The 23,318-nt window shown below is 38.7% G+C and overlaps 1 protein-coding gene and 1 pseudogene across 8 annotated transcripts in view; both read left to right on the top strand.

Annotated features, from left to right (window-relative positions):
- The window catches only part of ELF2 (E74 like ETS transcription factor 2), a 95,980-nt gene that overhangs the window by 24,911 nt on the left and 47,751 nt on the right, over positions 1-23,318 (top strand). For 5 of the 8 annotated variants that reach the window (XM_060148727.1, XM_060148728.1, XM_060148729.1 and 2 more), the window contains exons 2-4: positions 1,757-1,844; positions 3,306-3,544; positions 20,592-20,757. In XM_060148727.1, coding sequence (XP_060004710.1) covers positions 3,473-3,544; positions 20,592-20,757 — 238 coding nt within the window. In that variant the 5' untranslated portion in view covers positions 1,757-1,844; positions 3,306-3,472. Of the gene's footprint in view, positions 1-1,756; positions 1,845-3,305; positions 3,545-20,591; positions 20,758-23,318 lie in introns of those variants that run through there. The other 3 variants (XM_060148738.1, XM_060148736.1, XM_060148726.1) reach the window with 2 other exon arrangements.
- Positions 6,684-10,162, top strand: LOC132519582 (large ribosomal subunit protein uL4-like; annotated as a pseudogene).

Raw genomic sequence — 23,318 nt, 5'->3', positions numbered from 1 at the left:
AGGATTTTGAGGGGCCGGTCCATCTGGTACCCATTTCTAGATCAAGCTAAGAGTATTTGAATCCCAGAATTCCCTGCCCATGTAACCCTTCACAGGTCTCTTCCCTGATTCTCTCCTCTGTTAACTATACCACATGTATGGGCTTCCCTCAGCCTAAGGGATGGCCAAGTGGCAGCTCTTTGCAGGCATGTGGCCAGAGCTTAGACGTGTTGTCTGGGATGTCCACGTGTGTGCATGTGAGGCTCCTTGTAGTCTGGAGGGGAGCCAAAGGTGGCATGAGAAAAAGGGGAAGGCTGCAGGGAGATGGGGGAGCACGGGCCTCCCATCCCCTCCCCCCACCCCCCCTGCCGCCATAGATGTTGAGTCTGAGAATGCCAAATCAGAACTTAGCCTTGTAGGTTGTTATAAAAGTGTGTGTCAAGATAGGAGAGTAAAATAAAATTTACTAGCTTGTTAGTTTGGTCTGTAACTTTAAAATACTTAGGCATGTGGTATACGGGCTGACATTTGTACTCTTCAAGCTCCTTGAAAACTAGGGGTGGGCCTGCAAGAGGGAGTTGAAAAGGAATAGCTAGAGAGGGAGAAGATAAATTCAAGATAGAGTTTCAAGGAGGGAATGATCAACAGTGTCAGATGCTTCAGAGACATTAAGTCCTATGAAGACAGAAATGTATCCATTGGATTCGATAACCAGAATTTAGTAAAAATTTCAGTTGGTGATGATGGCTGCCAAACTCCCATAGAAGGAGTACCTGAGAAATCCGGAAGTGGAGACAGCGCATAAAAGATTTTTTAGGTAGAGCCTTATCTGAGAAAGGAAGGAACTAGAGTGCTAGCTGGAGGGGTATGCAGGGTCATGGAGGAGTCATGTTTACGATGAGAGAGTCTTGGGGCTTCCCTGGTGGTCCGGTGGTTAAGACTCTAGTTTCCACTGCAGGGGGCACGGGGTCCATCCCTGGTCCGGGAATTAGGATCCCTCATGCTGCACGCAGCACGGCCAAGAAATTAAAAAAAAAAAAGAAAAACGTTGAGAGAGTCTTATAAATGTTTAGATGTTGAGGGAGAGAACCCAATGTTCAGGAAGAGAAGGTTAAGGAAAAGGAGGGAATAGTTGATGGAACAAGGCCTAAGCCCCAGTGCACAGGTGAGCTTCAGAGAGGAGGAGGGCTGCTTGAGGAGGCTCGGGGTGTTAGGTTTGTGTGGGTGCAAAGTTTGGAGGGTGAGGCAGCAAGAAAGTGAATAGCAGGAAAGTTATCAGCAATAATATATCATTAGCGTCGTTCAACAGTAGTTTTCTGGGTCAGTCATTTTTTTCTAAACTTTAAAATTTTTTAGGTCTTTAAAATTAATTAACTAACGTATTTGTTTTTTATTGAAGTATAGTTGATTGGGTTAGTCTTCTTAAACTTGATTTTATACTCCTGGGGATCTGGGGTTATACCTGCAGCCATGTGTTCAAATCCTGTTGGTTGACTGAAATATAGCCCATGATGTGGGGTATAGGCTATGTATGTTGGAATCTGTCGTTACTCAATACTTGGTATCTAGTGGTGACTTAAAATTTTAAGTTTGATAAAAACTTTTGATTCCTCAATAGCCCAGGAGTAATTTCTTTATGATGTTCATTATAAAACGTGTACCATCAGGCTTTGGAGATGGTTTGTTGTAATAAGTACCTACTGTCAGAATCACACCTATTTTGGGCAAAATATTTTTTAATAGAATTATATTAATACTGTCTTTTTCCCCCCACTAGTAGTTCCAGAGAACTGCTGGTTTATATTTTAACTCTTGCCAACTTGTGAAAATAGTGAAGGATGCTTAGACTACTTAACATTCAAATTGTAAGTAAAAGTTATTTCTGCTATTACTATCTATATGATTAGAAAACAGAAATTGAAAATAGTTGTTACCTTGTATGATAATAGTAAGCTTTAGTGTGATGGGATTGTGGATTTTTCTTAATTTTTATTCTTAAGATACAAATACTTTCTATCCCATTTTCTGTTGATAAGATCAAAAAGGAGACTAATAGTACTGAATGGGTCTCAAGTAGTGAGGTGAAATTTCTGCTTTTTTTTCAGGTATTTCTTTTTATTGTATAAGTTTATGGAAATTCTTTAATATTTTATTTCCATATCTGTATGGTACCAGTGTTCAAATTTAATATAGGCCACATATTAATGGAATGATTAATTAGAAACGGTTATTCTTTTCTCTTTAAATATGCTTAATTTTTCTGCATTCTTAAACTTTTGTTTAAGGAAAAAATCCTGTCAGAAAGAAATTCTGTAATTTCTCTATGGAATATTTAACATACACAAAATCAAATGTAACTTTTTAGAATTATTAGAATAATCTAATGCATAAATCTAGGCGATGTACATACCGATATTCATCTCCAGTAGGGGAAAAAAGCTTTAATTATGTTTTCTTGAAACCCTTCGCTATACTGCATTTTGAACCAATAGCAAAAAAATTATTGAGGAAAGAATGATAAAGTATATTAAAGTCATTCCAAGTCATTTCATTACCTTATTTTCAAACTACTTTGTTTGAAAGTATAAGTTACTCAAATTAATCTATTTTATAGACCTTGTATGAGTATTCAAAATGTGAACACAAAATGAGATTGCTACCATAGCAAAAAAAAGATAATTCTAATTAATTATTCATATAAACAAACCAAATGAGCCAAAGACGAATGAAACATTTACAAACCAGGGACTTCCCTGGTGGTCCAGTGGTTCAGACTCCGTGCTTTTGAACGGCGGGGCGGGGCGGGGCGCGGCGGGGTGGGGGGGGCACGGATTCGATCCCTGGTCGGGGAACTAAGATCCTACATGCTGCGCGGTGTGCGGCGCGGTCAAAAAAAAGAAATATTTACAAGCCAATAAATCTTTTAATTTGTTAAATAGGTGAATAATTTTGGAAGTTGTCTCGGTCCAGCACGTTTTATGTTTTCAGTGCATAAATTTTTTTTTTAATTTCAGGAATTTTTACCAAAATATTTCAGGAATAATAGTACATCTTCATAAGGGGAGACAGTTATAACATTTTATCTCTTAGAATGTAAATGTCATCAGGTCACCAATGTGCAATAGCTTGGTAAGAACTTATTTCAGATTGTTCACGAACTTGACAGCTCTAAGCAGAATGTTCATTACTGCCCCCTTTTGACACAGGGCTGTATAAGCCTATCTCCTTTTAGTTTACAAAAGTGTTAAACATTAGATGCAAAATAGGTTGTGCTTTATATCCATTTTGTGTACTTTTAATAATTTTTCAATTCTTCCTCTTTTTAGGCTCTCTGGTTATTCGTCTTTAGAAGACTGGATTTCTGGATATCTACTCCACTCCTTCTCTATTGACTTTTAAAACATGATAGTGCAAACCTGTAACCCTGGCAATCACCCATGAACCTTTAATTACGTCGACTGATTGCGTTTGAAGCTTCCTCAGGCAATAAACAATGACATCAGCAGTAGTTGACAGTGGAGGTTCTGTTTTGGAGCTTTCCAGCAGTGGAGTAGAAAATCAAGAGGTTAGGCATCCAATGTATTACATTTCTGTTTTGTTCATAGAAATCAATGCATGAACTGATTTTGAATTTAATGGGGAACAGGTATTTGAGAGGAGAAATGTACAATGCATGAGACTCTATGTATGTCATGTGTCCTCATGTAATTAGGCAATAGAAGGTTGAGGAAGGGACTGCTGGGCCTGAGTTGTTGGAACATTGCATATATTGGAATGAACTGTGAGAAAAAAATTGAAAGAAAGAACACTGGAGTACTAGTCGAGAGATTTAAATTCCTAACAAAATCCATGGTTTTGGATTTGAGAGTGTGTAGGCATATACTGTACCTAAACACCTAAGTTACATTCATCTTAATTTAGAATTTTGTATCTCCTTTAGCTGTTACCTTTGTCTTTTGGTTATTACATCTAATTCAGTAATTAGTAATTACATCTAATGGGAATCCATCATATTTTAATCATGTTATTTATACTTAAGAATTTAGATAATTGGTAAATCAGAAAGGAAGTTCAGTATTTGAAATTTTATACTTGAAGAATTTTGCAACTTTCGCATATTTGGTTATTTTTTTTGTTATCGATAACACTAAAGAATAAGAGATGGGAGTAGAAAAGTAACAGTACCAGAAATATATGGACTTCCAGGGCCTGGCTTCTGTTCCCACCATTCAATAAAGACCGACTGTTGGGAAGTATCTAAATTAAAATGGAATAATGCCGTCACAATAATGGACAAATATTTGGTCAGAGATAAGATGAGAAAATGGAGAGTTTACTGTATTTAAAAAACCTGTTTTTTCTGTGTTCTGTGAAAGATACTGCTCTTACTGGTACTTAGTACCATGACTGAGAAACAAGTTAGGGTGTCAGGCTGTGTGTTCTGGAATCTGGATTTTTCTTCTAGCTTGCTTGGTGTCTGTGCGGTCTTCCAGGATAGCTGTGGGCAAATTCAGTGGGTTTGTTTTCAGTGGACTTGGTAACTGAAATGTTCCTGTTGTATTTGAATCTAAAACTGGTTCAAAGTCTTTAGCCACAGCTAAAGAACATGTTTTATTCTCATAATCAATTTCTACTTCTTTCTTAAAGATTCACTTTCTGTATGATTACTTCCAGGTATGATTCTCCAAAGAAATGAGGGACTCGGGATTTCTGTCCCCTCCTTTATCACCCAGACTAATTATTGCTTCTTCAAGTACTTTCTCTTTGCCCCATAGTTTTACTCCGTTGGTATTTAATTCTATGGGGGGGGCTGCTAAGAACAGTAGGCAGAATATATTTACCATATGCTGACTGGGTACTGCTATTATGAGAAAAAGAGTACGAGCTTGTTTCTGGAAGACTCTATACTTTTCTTCATTTACATGGAACCCCAGGTGTTCAAGGCTTGAAGAACTGATTATTATGGAAGAAAGAATCTGATAAATGAAATAATTTTAGCAGGGCATCATTGATTAAGGATTTATGCAGTAGCCTTATAAGGTCGTCATAGGCATTTTAGGGAGTGTGGCACCAGGAAGGAGGAAACTATCCTTGGGGACTTTTTCTTCAAATTACACCCAAGTGAGTGGCTGCCCACTTACTCTCATTCATCTGTTCCTTCAACAAACATTAGTTGACCACTTACTGAATGTCAGTTACTTTTCTGGGCACGGGGGATGAAGTATTTCAGAGTGGTTATGAAGAATAAATCAGGGCTAGAGAGAGAGGGAAAGTTGGCAGCGGTATTTTAATTTGGTGGACAAGGAAGGCTTCTCTGAGGAGGTGGCATTTTAGTTTAGACCTAAATAGCATAAGGGGTTGGGCTGTAGAAACACTTGGGGAAGAGAATTCCTGCAAGAAAGAAAAGCCACTAGTATCTAAAACGTCTCCTGATTTTACAAAGTGAGTTTTGGGGATAGTGGTATTTGAAAGATAGAATTTTGTCTTACAAGCAGCTATTCAGCAATGTATGTATAATATATATCTAAACTATACTCTAAAGTGTAGGGTGGGGTGGAAAAATGACCTGTCAAGATTTTATTACGACAGCTCCAGAATCTGAAGAAAAAATAAATGTTTAAACAGTGGTGGGCAACACATTTTAAATCAACTATACCCCATTAAAAAAATTTTTTTTTAATTAAAAGAGAAGTGGTGGGCATTTGGAGAGTTGTTAGTGATTTTTAGGCTTTATTTTTTATAACTTTATTACTGTTTATAAAAGTAATACATTTTATTAAATTAGGATAATTCTATTTCTGACAAAGATACCAAAAGAAAGTAAATTATAATCTTACTAATGAGTATAGATACAAAAATCATAAATAAAATCATAATAAATTTATAAAATGCAGTCATATATTAAAAAATCCAATTACCAAATAGGATTTAGGTACATAGGGCTAATTCAATTTTAAGAAAACCATTAATATAATATATACGCCTACTAATATGCCATATGATATGTTAGGATAAAGTACTTGATGAAATGGGATTTTATGAAATTCAGTATTCATCCTGATAAAGACTCTTAATAATATAGATGCATATTTCCTTAACATTATTAAAAATACTTAAAATCAAGAGTTAGAATCCTATTTAATGGTGAAGTACTCGAGTATTTTCTCTAAAGTTGGAGAGAAAGTCAGTATGTGTACTAACATTACTATTATTTAACATTTTCCTGTAATCAGACCAGATAATGAAAAAATATATAAATATTATAAAGGAGACCAAATTATTATTTGCAGATAATATGATTTGCCACCTGGGAAAACCAAAGGGAATCCACGAAAACACATTAGAACTAATAAGAGTGCCTAGTAGTTTGGTGGGTACAAAATTAACATAAAAATATCTAGCTTTCTTTTGTAAGGACTGTAATTAGTTAGAAGAGATCATGGAAAATAAGATCCCTTTCAGAAAATAAACAAAAAAATGTAAAATGTTGAGGAATAAATGTAAAAGATATATGGGACTTGTTTGAAGAAAACTAATTAATGATACTTAAGTAGACTTCAGTAAACAGAGAGATATACTTCGTATTTGGGTAAGAGAAACGAGAAGGGTCAGTATTAGGCAGGATGTCAGTTTCCTCCAATTAATCTATATATTTAATTCCATCTCTATCAGATGCTAGGGCAGGTTTGGGGGAAGTTGGTCATATGGACCTAAAGATTATGTGGAAGAGCAAACATAAAGGAGGAGCCAGAGCAGTTTTTGCAAAGGAAATGTATAGCAGGTAGGTCTCGTAGAAATGGGGAATTAATGCAGAAAAAATAAAAAAGGATTTAAGTATATTTTGAAAAACACAACGAGTGCAAGTTTTAGAGGGCGTCTGCTTCCAGACAAACAAGATTGGGAATTCTTCCGCTTCACACTGTGATGGAATAACTGAGACCAGATTTATACTCCCACCATAAACAACTAGGAAAGTGAACAAAACATATGAAACCACGGTTCTGAGACATTCGGCTACGGTCTGAATGTTTGTGACCCCCACGAAATTCATATGTTGAATCCAGACTTCCAAAGATGATGATTATTAGGAAGGTATTCGGAAGTAGGGCTTTAGGGAGGTGATTAGGTCATGAGGGGGGCACCCTTATGGGTGGGGTTAGAGCTTTTACAAAAGGCTCCAGAGAGATCTTTTGCCCCTCCTGTCACGTGAGGGTACACCAAGAAGTCTACGACCTGGAAGAAGGCCCCCACCTGGTCACGCTGCTGCCCTGACCTCGGACTCCCAGCTTCCAGACCGTGAGCGATAAATTTCTGCTGTTGCTTAGCCACCTAGTCCGGCCTTTTGTTATCGTAGCACGAATGGACTAAGACAGTTGGACGACAGGCAGTGCGAGGCTGGGCCTCCTGAGAAGAGAGAAGTGGTTGCGCTGACTTACTGCTTGGAGCCACTTTCTGGACCACAGCGTGGGGAGGAGGAATCCAAGCAGGGTGTGACGGTGTCGCTGAGTTGAGGAAACAAAATTTGGAATTTGGAGAGGCTAATGCAACTAATTTGAGGGGCAGAGTATCTGAAAGGAAGAAGCTGCCCAGAGGAAGAATGTCGGAACTCAGCCTTGGGTTCCCCTAGTCTTTAGCTGAATGAGCCCCCAGGTGTAGTATGACACTCTGTGAAGCCAGGCAAAGAATGATCAGAATGGTGTAAACTCAGTAATTTACTGAAAAAACCTGCAGAATTCACTCAGGGCTGGGAGATCCTAGAGTTCCAGTCAGCTGGAGTGGAGGGTCCTTGTTAACTGCCCAGGGCATTCATTGGAGACTCTGGAAGAGTCATGCCTTACAGCAGAGCTGAACTAGCCCTAGAATAAAGGGGAGTCCAGACTTGCCCTCAAAAGGGTTAAAAACAGGCCTTGAAAGTTGATCCATAAGTAACGTAACTATCTGTCATAGTAAACGTTATTAAAATAAAACAATGTAAATTATACCCAACAATGTAAATTTTACATATGAAATACCCAATCATGTTAAATGCAAGGAAGCAGGAATAATATAACTTGGAGAAAAAATTAGCAATGAAAACAGATACAAATGGTAGATATGATGAAATTAGCAGATAAGATTTCAAAACAGCTATTATAAATACGCTCAAGAAATGTAAAGAAAACATGAATCTCAGAGGAGAGGTGTAAATGACATAGAAGAACCAAATGAAACTTCTAGAAATGAAATATATACTATATGAAAAGAAAAATTCACTGTATAAGATTAAAAATAAATTTGGTACTGTGTAAGAAAAGACCAGTGAATTTGAAGAGGGCAATAGAAACTACTTTATGAAGCGCAGAGAGAAAAACTGAAAAAAAGAAAAAAAAAAAAGAACAATGACTTGGTTACCTGTGGGACAATATCAAGTTGTCTAACATAATGTAATTGGAGTACCAGAATGAGAGAACAGAAAAGACATGTGAAGAAATAATGGCTATAAAAATTTCCAAGTTTGATGAAAAATACAAACCCATAGATCTGAGAAACTTAAACCCTAAACAGGATAAAGCAGAGAGCGAATAGACTGGTACATCTGTATGAGATACACTGGTACGTTATTAGGTACATCGTAATGAAACTGCTGAGAGCCAATTTCAGAAAGAAAATCTTAAAAGCTTCCAGAGAGCTTTTGAGCCGCTGGGTTGAGAGGAGCGTGGCCGCCTCCTCTCCCCGCTGTGGCGTGTGCTCACCCACTGACACCCATGTACTCCGAAAACGGGGAGCCATCTGGTACAAGTGTCACTTTGCCTGCTGTGTTCAAGCTCTGATTTGACCAGATATTGTGAACTTTGCACCAACTTGTGCAAAAACAGCACAGCCCTGTGCTGTCAGTGAATTAGCAGGTCATCGAACCAGTGCTGAACCTTGGGACGCTGGCAGAGCTGTGGCTCGAATTCCCAGAGGTCGAAGTGGCGGGACTCACCACTCTGGCCAGGGTGCTCTTGAAAATGTGTGTCGTGGGGGCCACGTGCTTGCGCCCGCTGGCGACGCTGGTACCGCAGAGTGAACGTAATGCAGAAGCGAGACGCCATCTGCTCTGCCCTGGCTGCCTCAGCGTTACCAGCGCTGGTTGTGTCTAAAGGTCATCGTATTGAGGAAGTTCCTGAATTTCCTTTGGTGGCTGAAGACAAAGTTGAAGGCCTCAAGAAGACCAAGCAGGCTGTTTTGCTTCTGAAGAAGCTTAAGGCTTGGAATGATATCAGAAAGGTCTACGCCTCTCAGAGAATGAGAGCTGGCGAAAGCAAAGTGAGAAACCGTCACCGTATCCAGTGCAGGAGACCCTGCGTCGTCTGTACTGAGCGCATCATCAAGGCCTTCAGGAACATCCCTGCAGTTACTCTGCCTAATGTGAGCAAACCGAACCTTTTGAAACTCGCTCCTGGTGGGCATGTGCTACGTTCCTGCATTTGGACTGAAAATGCTTTCTGCAAGTTAGATGAGCTGCATGGCACTTGGCGTAAAGCTGCTCCCCCCAAGAGTAGCTACAGGTCTTCCCTGGTGGCGCAGTGGTTGAGAGTCCGCCTGCCGATGCAGGGGACACGGGTTCGTGCCCCGGTCCGGGAAGATCCCACGTGCCGTGGAGCGGCTGGGCCCGTGAGCCATGGCCGCTGAGCCTGCGCGTCCGGAGCCTGTGCTCCGCAACGGGAGAGGCCGCAACAGTGAGAGGCCCGCGTAACGCAAAAAAAAAAAAAAAAAAGTAGCTACAACCTCCCCATGCACAAGATGCTCAGTACAGACCTTAGCTGAATCTTGAAAAGCCCAGAGATCCAAAGAGCCCTCCGAGCACCACGCGAGAAGATTCATCACAGAGTCCCGAAGAAGAGTCCACTGAAAAACCTGAGAACCACCGAAGCTCAACCCGTGTGCAGAGACCATGCGCCGGAACGCCATTCTTCGCCAGGCCAAGAACCACAAAATCCGGATGGATGGGGCAGCAGCAGCACTAGAAGCCAAAGCAGATGAGACGGGGCTTCCAGGCAGGACGCCTGTGGTGGGGAAGAAAGGAAAGAAAGCTGTTGGCATTAAGAAGCAGAAGAAGCCTTTGGTGGGAAAAAAGGCTGCAGTGACCAAGAAACGAGCAGTTGAAAAGAAGCCTGCAGAAAAGAAACCCACCACAGAAGAAAAGAAGGCTGCTGCATAAACTTAAATTTGTTTAATCTGTAATGGTCAAATCATTTTGGACAGCTAATTTTGAATAAAGACCTGATCAAAGAGGCAGTGAGAAATATGGGGGGAGGGGAAGAAAAAAGCTTCCAGAGGAAAAAACTCATTACATACAGAAGAACAAAGATAATGACTACAGACATCTTTATTAAAACTATGCAAGTCAGAAGATAATGACTTTCTTAAATTGCTGAAAAAATAAAACTTGTCAACCTACAATTATACATCCAGTGAAAATATCCTTCAAAGTGGAGCTTTTCTCAGACCCAAAGCTGAATTTATCACCAGCAGATGTGTGTTGTGAGAAATGTTCAAAGAAGTTCTTTAGGCAGAAGGTAAATGATACCAAATTAAAAGTTATATATACATAAAGCATTGAAAAGTGCTGGAGAAATGGTTAATGTGTGGGTGAAAATAAAATACTTTTTAAAATCAGTTTTAAATTGTTTGAAAAGATAATTGTTTAAGACAAAAATAATAACAGTGAATTGTGGGGTTTACAATGTGAAGAAGTAAAAGAAGTAAATGTATGACAGCAGTAGAACAAAGGATGGGGGGCAGGACATGACAGAATACTGCTGTAAACTTTCTACATTAAACATAAAGCGGGCTTCCCTGGTGGCGCAGGGGTTGGGAGTCCGCCTGCCAATGCAGCGGACACGGGTTCGTGCCCCGGTCCGGGAAGATCCCACATGCCGCGGAGCGGCTGGGCCCGTGAGCCATGGCCGCTGAGCCTGCGCATCCGGAGCCTGTGCTCCGCAATGGGAGAGGCCACAGCAGTGAGAGGCCCGCGTACTGCAAAAAAAAAAACAGAAAGCAAAACATAAAGTAACATTATTTGAATATAAACTGTGGTACGTTAAGAAACATATTTTAAGTTCTAGAGTACCACTAAAAAATAAAGCAAAGAAGTATAGATAGTAAGCCATTAATATCTATAAATTAAATGGAATTAAAATGGTTACTAAAAAATACTCAATTCAAAAGAAGACAGTAAAAGGAACAAGTAATAAATGAAACAAATAACAAAGAGCAGTTAGGTAGATTTAAACCCTGTTTTAGTGATAATATTAAATATAAATATTCCAAACAGTCCAATTAAAAGGCAGATATTAAAAAAAAAAGCAGATATTGTTTAAAATGCAGATTGGGTTTTAAAAAACCAAACCTATTTATGTTTCATAAAAGAAATTCATTTTAAGTATAACCACAGTTTAAAAGTGAAAGTATAGATATAGATAATACCATGCAAATATTAATCATAAAAAAGTTTGAAGTGGTTTTGGGACAAGACTGTTACCAGGGATAAAGGTAGACATTTCATAAATTATAGAAGGACCATCTTCTCAAGAAGAGTTAACAACCCTAAATGTGTATGCACTCAAGATTAGAGCTTCAAAATACATAAAGCATAAACTGAGAGAACTGAGAGAAGAAATAGATAAATCCACAGTATTAGAGTTTGCAGCATTCCTCTTTCAGTAATTGATCAATTAGAAGATCAATGAGGATATCAAAAACCTGAATAACATTATCAACTAACTTCACCTAATGGACATTTATGGAACAGTGTGCCTAATGGCATGTATTCATTTCAAGTGCCCATGGACAGTAAGCCCAGATCATATGCTGGGCTACACATCTCAGTAACTTAACAAACTTTTAAAGGATTGAAATCGTATAGAGAAAGTTGTGTGAGCAAAGCAGGATATATTAGAAATTAACAAAAATATGCTTGCAGTGTTTTTTTTTTTTTTTTTTTGGCCATACCACGCAGCATGTGGGATCTCAGTTCCCTGACCAGCGATCAAACCTTGGCCCCTTGTAGTGGAAGCGCAGAGTCTTAACCACTGGACCACCAGGGAAGTCCCTGCTTGCAAAATTTGTGAATATTTGCGTATTAAACAGCCCACTTTTATATAACCCGTGGATTAAAGAATAAATCACAAGGGAAATTAGAAAATATTCAAACTGAATGAAAATGAAAACGCATTATATCAAATTTGAGGAATGCAGCTAAAGCAGTGCTTAGAGGGAAATTTGTAGCTTCAAATATTTATATTTGAAGGAAAATCAATCCTAAGGTTTCACCTCAGCAAGCTAGAATATGAAGATAAAATCAAACCCAAAGTAAGTAGAAAGAAGAGAAAAATAAATCAATGAAGTAGAAAGTGGGCGAACGATAGAGAAATTAAACCAGAAGCTCATCCTTTGAAAAGATCAATACAATTAATAAATCTCTAAGTAGACTGCACAAGAAAAAAAACAGAAGGCAAAATTTACTAATATCAGGAATGAAAGATACATTACTATAGATACTAAATATTATGAACAACTTTATGCCAGTAAGTTGCCAACTTAGATGATATGGTGCAATTCCTCGAAAGTCATTCCGAAAGGAAAAGCAAGCCTGAATAGCCCTCTATCCTTTTCTTTTTTTGTTTTGTTTTGTTTTGTTTTTGGTGGCCATGCTAGTGCAGCATGCAGGATCTTAGTTCCCTGACCAGCGATCAAACCCATGCCTCCTGCATTGGGAGCATGGAGTCTTAACCACTAGACTACCAGGGAAGTCCTAGCCCTCTATCTTTTAAATAAGTTGAATTTCTAGTCAAGATCTTTCCTGCAAAGAAAATTACAGAGCTAAATGGCTTTCTTCGTCTGCCAAGTGTTTAGGGAATATAAGTCCTTTTATATAAGGACTTATAAAAGGACTTACAAAAGGACTTATATAATAATAAGTTGGAGATAATACATTAAACTGGGGAAAAGATTTGAACAGATAATTATATGAATGGCCAATAAGCACACTTTATTTTATTTTTAAAATTTTATTTATTTTATTTTTGGTTATGTTGGGTCTCAGTTGCCGCTCGCGGTCTCCAGAGTGCGTGGGCTCTGTAGTTGCAGCGTGTGGACTTAGTTGCCCGGCAGCATGTGGGCTCTTAGTTCCCTGACCAGGGATCGAACCCACATCCCCTGCATTGGAAGGCGGATTCTTAACCACTGGACCACCAGGGAAGTCCCAAGCACGCCTTAAAATGCCCAGTATTATCAGCCATCAGGGAAACACAAAGTGAAAACGCAAGGAGATACTGCTACATGCTTATCATAGAGCGGTGAAAATTCCGGAGCAATAGCATGTTTGGAGAGGATGTAGAGCAGCTGGAACTCTCATGCATTGCTAGTGGGGATGTGAAACAATATACCTGCTTTGGAAAATAATTCGACAGTCATTTTAAAACTAAATGTACTATTACCATACGATCTGGTAATTTCATTTGTAAGTAGATATGGAATGGAAAGGAAGGGAGGGGGATAGCAAGCATTAATAGGAGCATTACAGCCATACGAAGAGAGGTCTGTCAATACAGTGGGATTCCCAGCAATAAAAAGAAATGATCTACTGATATATGCAATAACATGTATAAATCTTAGCATTATGCTAATTTAAAGAACTCAGATACAAAAGAGCCCAAACCGTTGATTCCATACATATGAAATTATAGAAAAGCAAATTTGTAGGGATAGAAAGATTGGCGGTTGCCCATGTGGGTGGGTGGTTGGATGGGGGAGTAGGTGGTGGGTGGTGGCAGTTGTGAGAGTTTGACTGGTACGGGGGATGCAAGGGAGCCTTCTGGGGTGATAGAAGTATTCTGTTTCTTGATTGTGTTGGTAGTTACAGGGAAGTCCATACAGGGAGTTCCATAAATCCTACATTTATGGAAATCCATAGAACTGTGTACTTAAAATGGCTGCAGTTTACTTACATAAAAATGCCTAAGTATTTTTGATTAAAAATAGGCGAAGTTGATTGAAAATAAATGACTTACTAGTTGAGATAGACTATCCCGCGAGTTTTGTATTATGCAAATGGTATTTCTTTTTAAATTACCCGTGTAGACTTTAAGGTTTTTTTTTTTTTTTTGTCATTGTTATTTTATTATTATTTTTTCATTTATTCTCTTTTTTGTCAGTTAGTTTTATTTTTATTTTTTTGCGGTACAAGGGCCTCTCACTGTTGCGGCCTCTCCCGTTGCGGAGCACAGGCTCCGGACGCGCAGGCTCAGCGGCCATGGCTCACGGGCCCAGCCGCTCCGCGGCATGTGGGATCTTCCCGGACCGGGGCACAAACCCGCGTCCCCTGCATCGGCAGGCGGACTCTCAACCACTGCGCCACCAGGGAAGCCCTAACTTTTTACTTTAAGTATGTTCCAAATATTGCATGGGGCCTTCTTGACGTATTGTTTGTTTATCCGAAATTCACTTTTAAAGGGGTGTCTTGTGTCTGTAGTTGCTAATTCTGACAGTCTTGGCTTATGGAGAGCTATGGGAGCTGTGCCAACACCTGCTGAAGCAGCGGTCATGCATTTTAATCATTGCATATTTTGGTGACTTGAGCAAGTGTGGTGACCCTAAATAAAATAACCTGGTGGATGTAGGTTTTTAATATATTATTGTAAAACAAAGACCCCCCCCCCCGATTCGTTTCTTTTCCACCCTTCCTCCCCAGTAAAAATAGCTAACTCCGCCCTACCGTGCAAAGCAGTAATTACCTGCATATCTCTGTGCAGTGGCCACTGGCCCCTATCATTTGGCAGAAAAAAGCTCATGAAGTTACTCGCCATCATAGATCAGCAGATGTGGAATTTATGAGTAACTGTTAATATTAAAATTTATTGAGCTTTATCTTTCTCTGAACCAAGCTACAAATACTTAAATGCCAGTTTAGTTTATATGAGGTGTGTATTGTTGAGGAGGATATAGAAGTTGACTTGATATAAAAATGGATTTGATATAAAAATGGACTCTTGCTCTCCATCATCTTATTATCTTGTCAAGGAGTTGGATCTGTAAACAGGTAATTATAATACAGGGTAATGCAGAGTGGTAATAATAGGTAAACGACTTGTCATGGAAGTACTTGGTATGGAAAAATTGATTCAGATTAGGGGATTGTAGAAGACTCCCTGGAACTGTGTGCTGAGTGGATGAAAAGGAGTTGGACAGATAATGGGAGGTAATTTCAGCAAAAATCATGGACACTTTCACTTTTGGGGACAGTAGATATTTGCTGTCTCGCAGTTCTGGAGGCTAGAAGTTTGAAAACAAGGTTTGGCAGAGTTGGTTCTTTCTGAGGGCTGTGAGAGAGACCTCCTTCCATGCCTCTCTCCTAGCTTTTGGTAGCTTCAGGTGTTCCTTGGTTTGTAGATGATGTTCTCCCTGTGACATTGTCTCCTCTCTGTATGTATCTCTCTGTGTCCGAATTTCCCCTTGTTATAAAGACGCAGTCATGTTGGATTAGGGCTCATCCTATGATCCCATCTTAACTGGATCATCTGCAAAGACCCTATTTTCAAATCGTCTCAGATTCACTGATTTGAATCAGTGAATCAGTATTTGGGGGTTAGGATTTCAGCATCTTTTAGGAGACACAGATCAACCCTTAACAGGTAGGTTGAGGGTTATATTTCACAGAATGTTAAAAACCGTTGTTTAGTGTGTTCAACTTTCCTTTTAGACAAAAGGGTATTCATGAAAACTTTTTGTAATACAAAAAATTCTGATTGTAATGTGAAAAGATGCCCTCCAAAGTTGAGAGCAAGTAGTAGGTTTAAATACTATTACTATGGTTACAGTGTAATGATGGATATCACTAATTGAGCACTTACTTTGCGCTAGACACTGTGCTGAGTACTTTGTGGTATTTAATTTTCAAGGGACTTTGTGAGGTATGAGTTACTATTGTAACCTCTTTTTTTAAATATGAAGAAACTGAGGTTTAGAGAAGAACACAGGGTGGGGGAACAGGGAGAGGTGTTGATAATTTGTTCCATTTAGACACGTTAAGTTTGAAGTATTGGCTGAACATTCCTATAATGGTGTTAAGTTGGTAGTTTAAAATTTGGTTCTGGAGTTCAGGAGATGGGCCAGAGTAGAAAATAGATATTTAGTAATTGTTAGTACAGACGTGCTATTTGAAACCGTAAGAACGGGTGGACTTGCCTGGGAAGGTAAGGTAATACAGAGTAAAGAGAAAGGAGGTGCTGAGGACAGAACCTTGGTAATGTGGCTGCATTTGAGTCACTGGGAATGGAAGAAGAGTCAAGAGGAGATGCTTAAAAGCAGCGTGTTAGAAAGAGAACAAAAACGATGCAAGAAAGAATTTTTAAAATGTGGTGCTGGTTGGACCTTCCCTGGTGGTGCAGTGGTTAAGAATCCGCCTGCCAATGCAGGGGACATGGGTTCGAGCCCTGGTCCAGGAAGATCCCACATGCCGCGGAGCAGCTAAGCCCGTGCGCCGCAACTACTGAGCCTGCGCTCTAGACCCCGCGAGCCACAACTACAGAGCCTGCATGCTACAACTGCTGAAGCCCACGCACCTAGAGCCCGTGCTCCGCAACAAGAGAAGCCACTGCAATGAGAAGCCCACGCACCGCAACGACGAATAGCCCCCGCTCGCCGCGACTAGAAAAAGCCCGCGCGCAGCAACGAAGACCCAACACAGCCCAAAATAAAATTAATTAATTAATTAATTAATTATTTAAAAATGAGCTGGTCAGTGTATAAGAGTCTGCAGAAAAATGTAAAGGAGGATGAAAACTGAAATAGAGTTTGGTCCTTACATTTGGAGAGAGTAGTATCAATGCGGTGGTAGAATCTAGAATACAAGGTACATGTAGATAAGGAGTCAAGGAGTCAGACTGTTTTTTTCAGAGGCGTGTACAGGAATAAGAAGCAAAGATCTGGAGTTCATTTAAAAGAGAGAAGAGTTGAACATTTTTAATAGAGATGTTTGCTTTTTTTATGGTTAAAGGCAAGGAACCATAGAAATATTGAAACAAGACAAAACCCAACTAAGGAATGGGTCCACAATCCTAGTTGGTGGGGAAGAGAGTATAGATAGAGGGATTGGCCTGTACAGAATTCTAGTCCTCAAGTATTTCACAGTTTAGGAAATTTATTTCCTACCGGTTGGGTATGGGTGGGGGAGTTCACAATAGAAGATAATCTGAGATTAATGTTACTATTAAAAATACTATTAGATTTTAGAAGAATGAAAGAAGTTATAAGTCCCTTGCACTATATATAAATATTCATTGCTTGGGTCAGTACTAGTTTAAACGCTGCTTATGATGTTGCCTCCTGAGTTTCTGATGAGTGGAGACCTCGTCAGTTTTTACCTATCCCATGCTTCTCTTTAACAGCTGTTGTTTAGCTGGGTGGTACTGACTGTGGGCTGTGATTATAAAGCTGATCGAGGAGCATGAATGAAGATTCAGCTGTCAGTGGACCCCATTTGTGAAAAAGAATTTCTTTCTAATGTTAGCAAGTTGGACTCATCTTTTGCCTTATACAGAGTAGGAAATTCAAGGTTAATATTCAGTGCGTACTGGCTGTTTTAAAAGTCACTGTATCTTTGTTTTGTAGTTTATTTGAAAATTTTGTGCAATGTGTTATACAAAACAAGAGTGTATCAAATATGTATGTTTCAACTTAAGAATAACAAAAAGAGGACATATTACCTATTGCTCAGGTTAAAAAGTAGAAATTATTAGTATTTAGTATTTTAGTATTAGTAATACTAGTAATTATTAGTGTTTTAGAATACTAAGTGTGCCCCAGCTCCTATCCCCATCCCTGTTCCCAGAGGTGCCATTATCCTGACTTAATGTGTTTATATTCTTTTACTTTTCTTTACAGTTTTATTGTCTGTGGCTATTTCCTAAGCAATGTATCGTTTACTTTGAAAAAATGAATAGTGTACTAAGCTAACTGAGTTAGGAAGGGGCAGCATTACCATAGTTAGATGAAAGCTTCCAGGAAACAAGCTGACTAGTCAGGCGTCAGGTTCACTGAGCTTGAAGAGTTTCTACTCAGGTAATCATTAAGCAGTGTAATGAGTTAATTTTGGAAACGTAAGACGCCATCTTGGTCAGGTATCTGTCATTGCTCTAGTATGGGCCGGGTATTGCAGGCTTGTTCAGCAAGTATATGGTCACATGGGAAGAGTGCTGTTCTTTATTTTTGAATTCTGAGCCCTTTGTGGTCTTCCAACACTTAGCAGTTGATTAAAGCAGAGTCTTTACCTCATCTGGGAGGTGAAAATGAGTGGTCTCGGCTGATCCAGGAAGTAAGGCAAGGTGGAGTGAGTAGGTACATCAAGACAAGCAGACATAAATAAAAGTCTGGAGCAGGCCTATCTGGGCATCCTGTCCTTGGGAACAATGTCAGTGGTTGTCTTGGTGATGACAGTTTCAGGAGTCACGTCACTACAGCTGAAGTAGTGGCCCTTTACATGCAGTGCACAGCTGGCATCCTGGAACTTCTCTTCACAATCCAGTCCTCCGGAAGATCACTATCGTCTCTCTCCCATATTGGATCTTCTATATTCTGTACCCTAAGTTATCGTCTTTACTAAAAATTTACTTTTTTGGTGGAATACTCTCTCCAGTGGCTTCTTGAGAAAAGATGCATGCAAGGTAAACATTTTGAGGTCTTTTATGTCTGAGAAAATATCTTTATGTTACTTTCATAAGATGGTTTGGGTGAAGAATTCTCGGTTGGAAATAATTTTCCTTCATAATTTTGAAGAAATGTCTCCATTGTCATCTTCCTTCCAATATGACTGTTGAGAAGACTGAAGTCTGAGTCCTGATTCTTTGTATGTTACCTGTATTTTCTTTCAAGAGCCTTATGGAATCTTCTTTTTGCTCCCTGATTGTGATATTTCACAATGGTGTGCCTCAGTGTAGGTCTCATTCTTTATTTGTTTTTACTAAACACTCGGTAGACCCTTTCAAATGGGCAGCTCACATCCTTCAGCTCTAGGAAAATTTCTGCAATTCTTTCATTTCCTTCCAACCTCCCCCGCCCCCGTCTCTGGAACTCCTGTTATTCAGATATCGGTCCGCCTGGACTGGTCCTCTAATAGTGTTCCTGTTTCTCTCCCTGTGACTTTTTGGGGTTTTTTGCCCCGAGGCATGTGGGATCCTAGTTCCCTGACCAGGAATTGAACCGACACCCCCTGCATTTGAAGAGCAGTCTTTTTTTGTTTTTTAATGTATTTATTTTTGGCTGCGTCAGGTCTTAGTTGAGGCACGCGGGATCTTTCACGGTGGTCCGCAGGCTCTTCATTGTGCCGTGTGGGCTTCTCTCTAGTTGTGGCACACCGGCCACAACTGAGTGCGGGCTCTCTCCTTGTGGGGTGTGGGCTCAGTAGTTGCGGCGCGGGCTTAGTCGCCCCGCGGCACGTGGGATCTTAGCTCCCCGACCAGGGATTGAGCCTGTGTCCCTGGCATTGGAAGGCAGATTCTTAACCACTGGACTGCCAGGGAAGCCCCCAGCTTCTCTCCTATATCTTTTTTACTCTGGTTCCTGGAAGACTTGCCTCAATTTTATTCTCCATGCCTCTTTTTTCATTTCAGCTATTGTGTTTTTAATTTCTAAGAATTCTTAATTTTTTTAATGTTCTTTATTAAATTGTATTCTGTTCCTGTTTTATGGATATAGCTTCTCTTACCTCTGTGAAAAATATGAATATATAAATGTATATGTATGTAAATGATATGTTTTGTGTTAGAGGCGTTTCCTTGGATGTTTCCTTGGGTGACAGTAATACTTGGCTGTCTGCTCATGATTAAAGGTGGAGGACAAAAAAGCTGATTGGGAACTCTATTTTTGGTACAGCACTGATACTAGCAAATGTGTCTTTATACCTCAAAGATGCTCTTGTTTTTCTCTCTCCAGAAAGTAACTCTCCAATCTTCTGCTGAGGTGGGGAAGGGCCCGTTGCCTAGCATCATGGAGGAGGGAGCAGGTCTAGGAATCAAAGTGCTTTTCAGACAACTTTCCTGGAATCTTCCTTGCTTTAACCCCCCTCTTCTTTGTCCGTCACCTCCTGCTCCTCTATTTCCAGAAGGAATTGGCATTGCCTTCTGTGGATTCTCCAGTGTAAAGTGTGTTGTGTCTCATTTAGTTTTTGCTGCCAGGCTGTGATTTGGCTTTCCTGGGTCTGCTAAACCACTTAATCATATTCATCCATCCACTCTCAGTCTTTCAAGATTTTGTTGCTCTTATCTCTTCTTACGAGTTTATGTCTAAAAAAGTCTTTTATAGCATTTTAGGGGGCTTTCATGAGAGAGTGAAATTATATGCATGTTTTTAATTTGCCATCTTAATCCTAAAGCCCTGATTATTTAAAATGTTTAATATATGTCTCACCTCTTGAGACGTGAAAAGGTTATTAAAATTAGCCCTTCTCATCTCTCGCTTTGGTTTTTACATTCATATTGATAATACGTGACACTCGTTTGAACTCCTTGAGACTATATGAACTCAAGGATTTATAAGTGAATCCAGAATTTGTGAATAAAGAGGTTGATTGTTTTTTAAATTTGCTCTTGTAGGAAAGTGGAAAGGTTTCTGAATATCCAGCAGTGATTGTGGAGCCAGTTCCAAGTGCCAGATTAGAGCAGGGCTATGCAGCCCAGGTTCTGGTTTATGATGATGAGACTTATATGATGCAAGATGTGGCAGAAGAACAAGAAGTTGAGACCGAGAATGTGGAAACAGGTAGACATCCCATTAAATGTTCATTATTTATAACTTTCTCATTTTCTAAGTGTCAGCATTACTATTGCCAATTGAATAATATACCGAAAAACCTCTTTTTAATGCTATTTAGTATAGCTTGGAAACAAGTGAAATGTCTCTTGTTTAAGGGAATTTATATATATAAAGTTCTACATTATAATTCTTTGAAGTCCAACAGAGTCTCGTATCACGGACCCTAAGGACAAAATTACAGACCCATAATAATAAAACTATTTTTGTCGTTTTTTTTTTTCTGGGAGTGGAAATATTGACTAGTTGTTATTTATTTGTAGAAGTCAATAGACTAGTATACTAGATTTCTTTTAATTCAAAAAATAAGTACAGTATTCTCATTCCATAGTAGATTAGAGTTTCTTTTAACCAATATCGGAGCAGTATGATTTCTTTTTTCCTAGGTCAGAAGCATCTTTGTAGTAGTCTATCAGATTCCTCTTCCCTTTTTGTCTTCTTAGAAATTTTGGTATTTCAATATGTCTGTGGTGAGATAACTGTTTGTTTAATTGGGCATTAGTATGTATAATTCTTGGAGAAACCTTTTCATTTTTGCCATTGACCATAAAGAAAAAAGAGTTTTTTACCAGAAGGATTATAGTGACAATTTTATAATAATAAACATTAAATTTATCTGTGTCAGTTAATAGAGAAAAAGAATCTTTATATTTGGTTTACAATCCTAATAAAAATTCTTAATACTTTAGATAAATTTCTTTAAATGTAGCAAAGTCTCATGATTAAAAATTTTGTGTATTTGATGTCTCTCTGCTTGTTGAGGCCCAGTAGCACTCCCTAGTTCTTTTTTTTTTTTTTTGGTTGAGCTGAGGGGTTGGAAGTTACCTTGCTCTTTGGAGCAGTGATGACAACAGTGCCAGCAAACCCCACGTGCGGTGGTAATCAAGTCATTTTATCGAAACAGGTAGCTAAACACATCATAAAGTCTTTGTGACTGTAGTCTGGAGTGGTACTTGATTTCCAGTGCAAGTGGCAGGAAGATAAAGTATGTTTTCTTTTGAGAGTTTGGACAGCTTTCCAGTCCGAAGCCAGAAGGTTAGTGGTAGAGATGAATTTTCTTCTTGAGGAAAAGAATAAGAAGAACTCACAAAAGTATTACGCAGGATGATATCTTGAAGTAGATACTGTAACTGATTTTATTATAGGAGCATAACTAAATAGAAAACTAATGGGACAAGAAAAAAGTATGATAGCTTAAGCTGAATGAAGAAAGTAGAACTGATTGAAATTTCTGGAAAATGTTTTGATCAAAAAAAAAAAAAAGGGAAGACTGATTTTGGTAGCAAATTGGAAGCTTTGAAAACTGAAAACTACAGTGCCGCGTTTGCGTCAGTAGAAATTTAAATTCACATTAAAATACCAGAGCACGTTGACCAAATCTTACTCGTTGTACACTTGATGGTCAGCAGGTCATTCATTTAAATTAATCTGGTAAAAACAATTCCAAATAGGAAGCGAATAGAATCCATTTAAGGGATTTTATTTTCTTCGTCTTCTTGAACTCTCTGAGGGTGATGATATCATTTGCAGGGCAAAGATATGAGTGATTATAATATTGAAAAAGAGGATGTACAAAGTCTGGATAAAAGAACAATTACTTTTGTGGTATTTTAAAAGTAGTTTTTGAATACTTGATAATGTTTTTTAGGTTTATTTTTCTTCAACACTAAAAGGAAATTTTGGTAAATGACTTACCTTATTCTAAAATAGTCTAAAAGTAACCTGAGAAGCTCATCTTACATTTTCTTTTTAATTCCATTCTGGCTCACGAATTTTTTAAAACCCACTTTACCTCTAAAATCCATATTACTTCTAAAAATAAGACTAGTATAGTGTAGCTATTCTTGGCTCTCCTTATAGAAGAACACTGTAAAATGCAGAATTCAGATACAGCTCGTTTAAAGGCAATGCCAAATTCAGACTGAAAACTACTTGCCCGTACATCCGTAATCAGAACAGTTTAATACACTCACACTTATTCATCATAAGGCCTGCAGAACTTGGAGACTACAATATACTAATTTATTTTAAAATAGCATGGCTCATAGTAACTTAGTAAGATTGTTAATATACATAGTTTAGTTTAGAATCAGTTAATCTGAGCTTAATTTTGTTTCTACTTAAAGACTAAAATGCATTTTTAAATGAGTTGAAATATAAATAAATTTTCATTCTCCTGATATCTAGAACCTATGTAGATGAAGAAAGGTTGTTATGACTTAATGTAATGCATATTTCCTTTTAGGTAGTGGATTAGGATTGGCTTCATTTCTTGTGGTGATAATAAATTTTTAAGTTAAATCCCAGATATATGTAGGTTTTGGAGAGGAAGATGACTGGGAAGTAAAGGAAAGGAATATTTATAAGATGGCTACAGCAGTTTCTGTTTGGTGAATTGGTGGAAGTGAGATCCGTAGAGAATAAGATTTCCTTTTGTACGTCTAGGAAATACGTCCTGGAATGCTCTTACATGATGATTTAGATTATATTAGTCTAAAAAGTGTTCATAA

The sequence above is a fragment of the Lagenorhynchus albirostris genome, chromosome 4 (assembly GCF_949774975.1).
Source record: "Lagenorhynchus albirostris chromosome 4, mLagAlb1.1, whole genome shotgun sequence".
NCBI classification, from domain to species: domain Eukaryota; kingdom Metazoa; phylum Chordata; class Mammalia; order Artiodactyla; family Delphinidae; genus Lagenorhynchus; species Lagenorhynchus albirostris.
The sequence above is the reverse complement of the archived record's forward strand: the minus strand, read 5'-3'. Positions and strand labels throughout refer to the sequence as shown.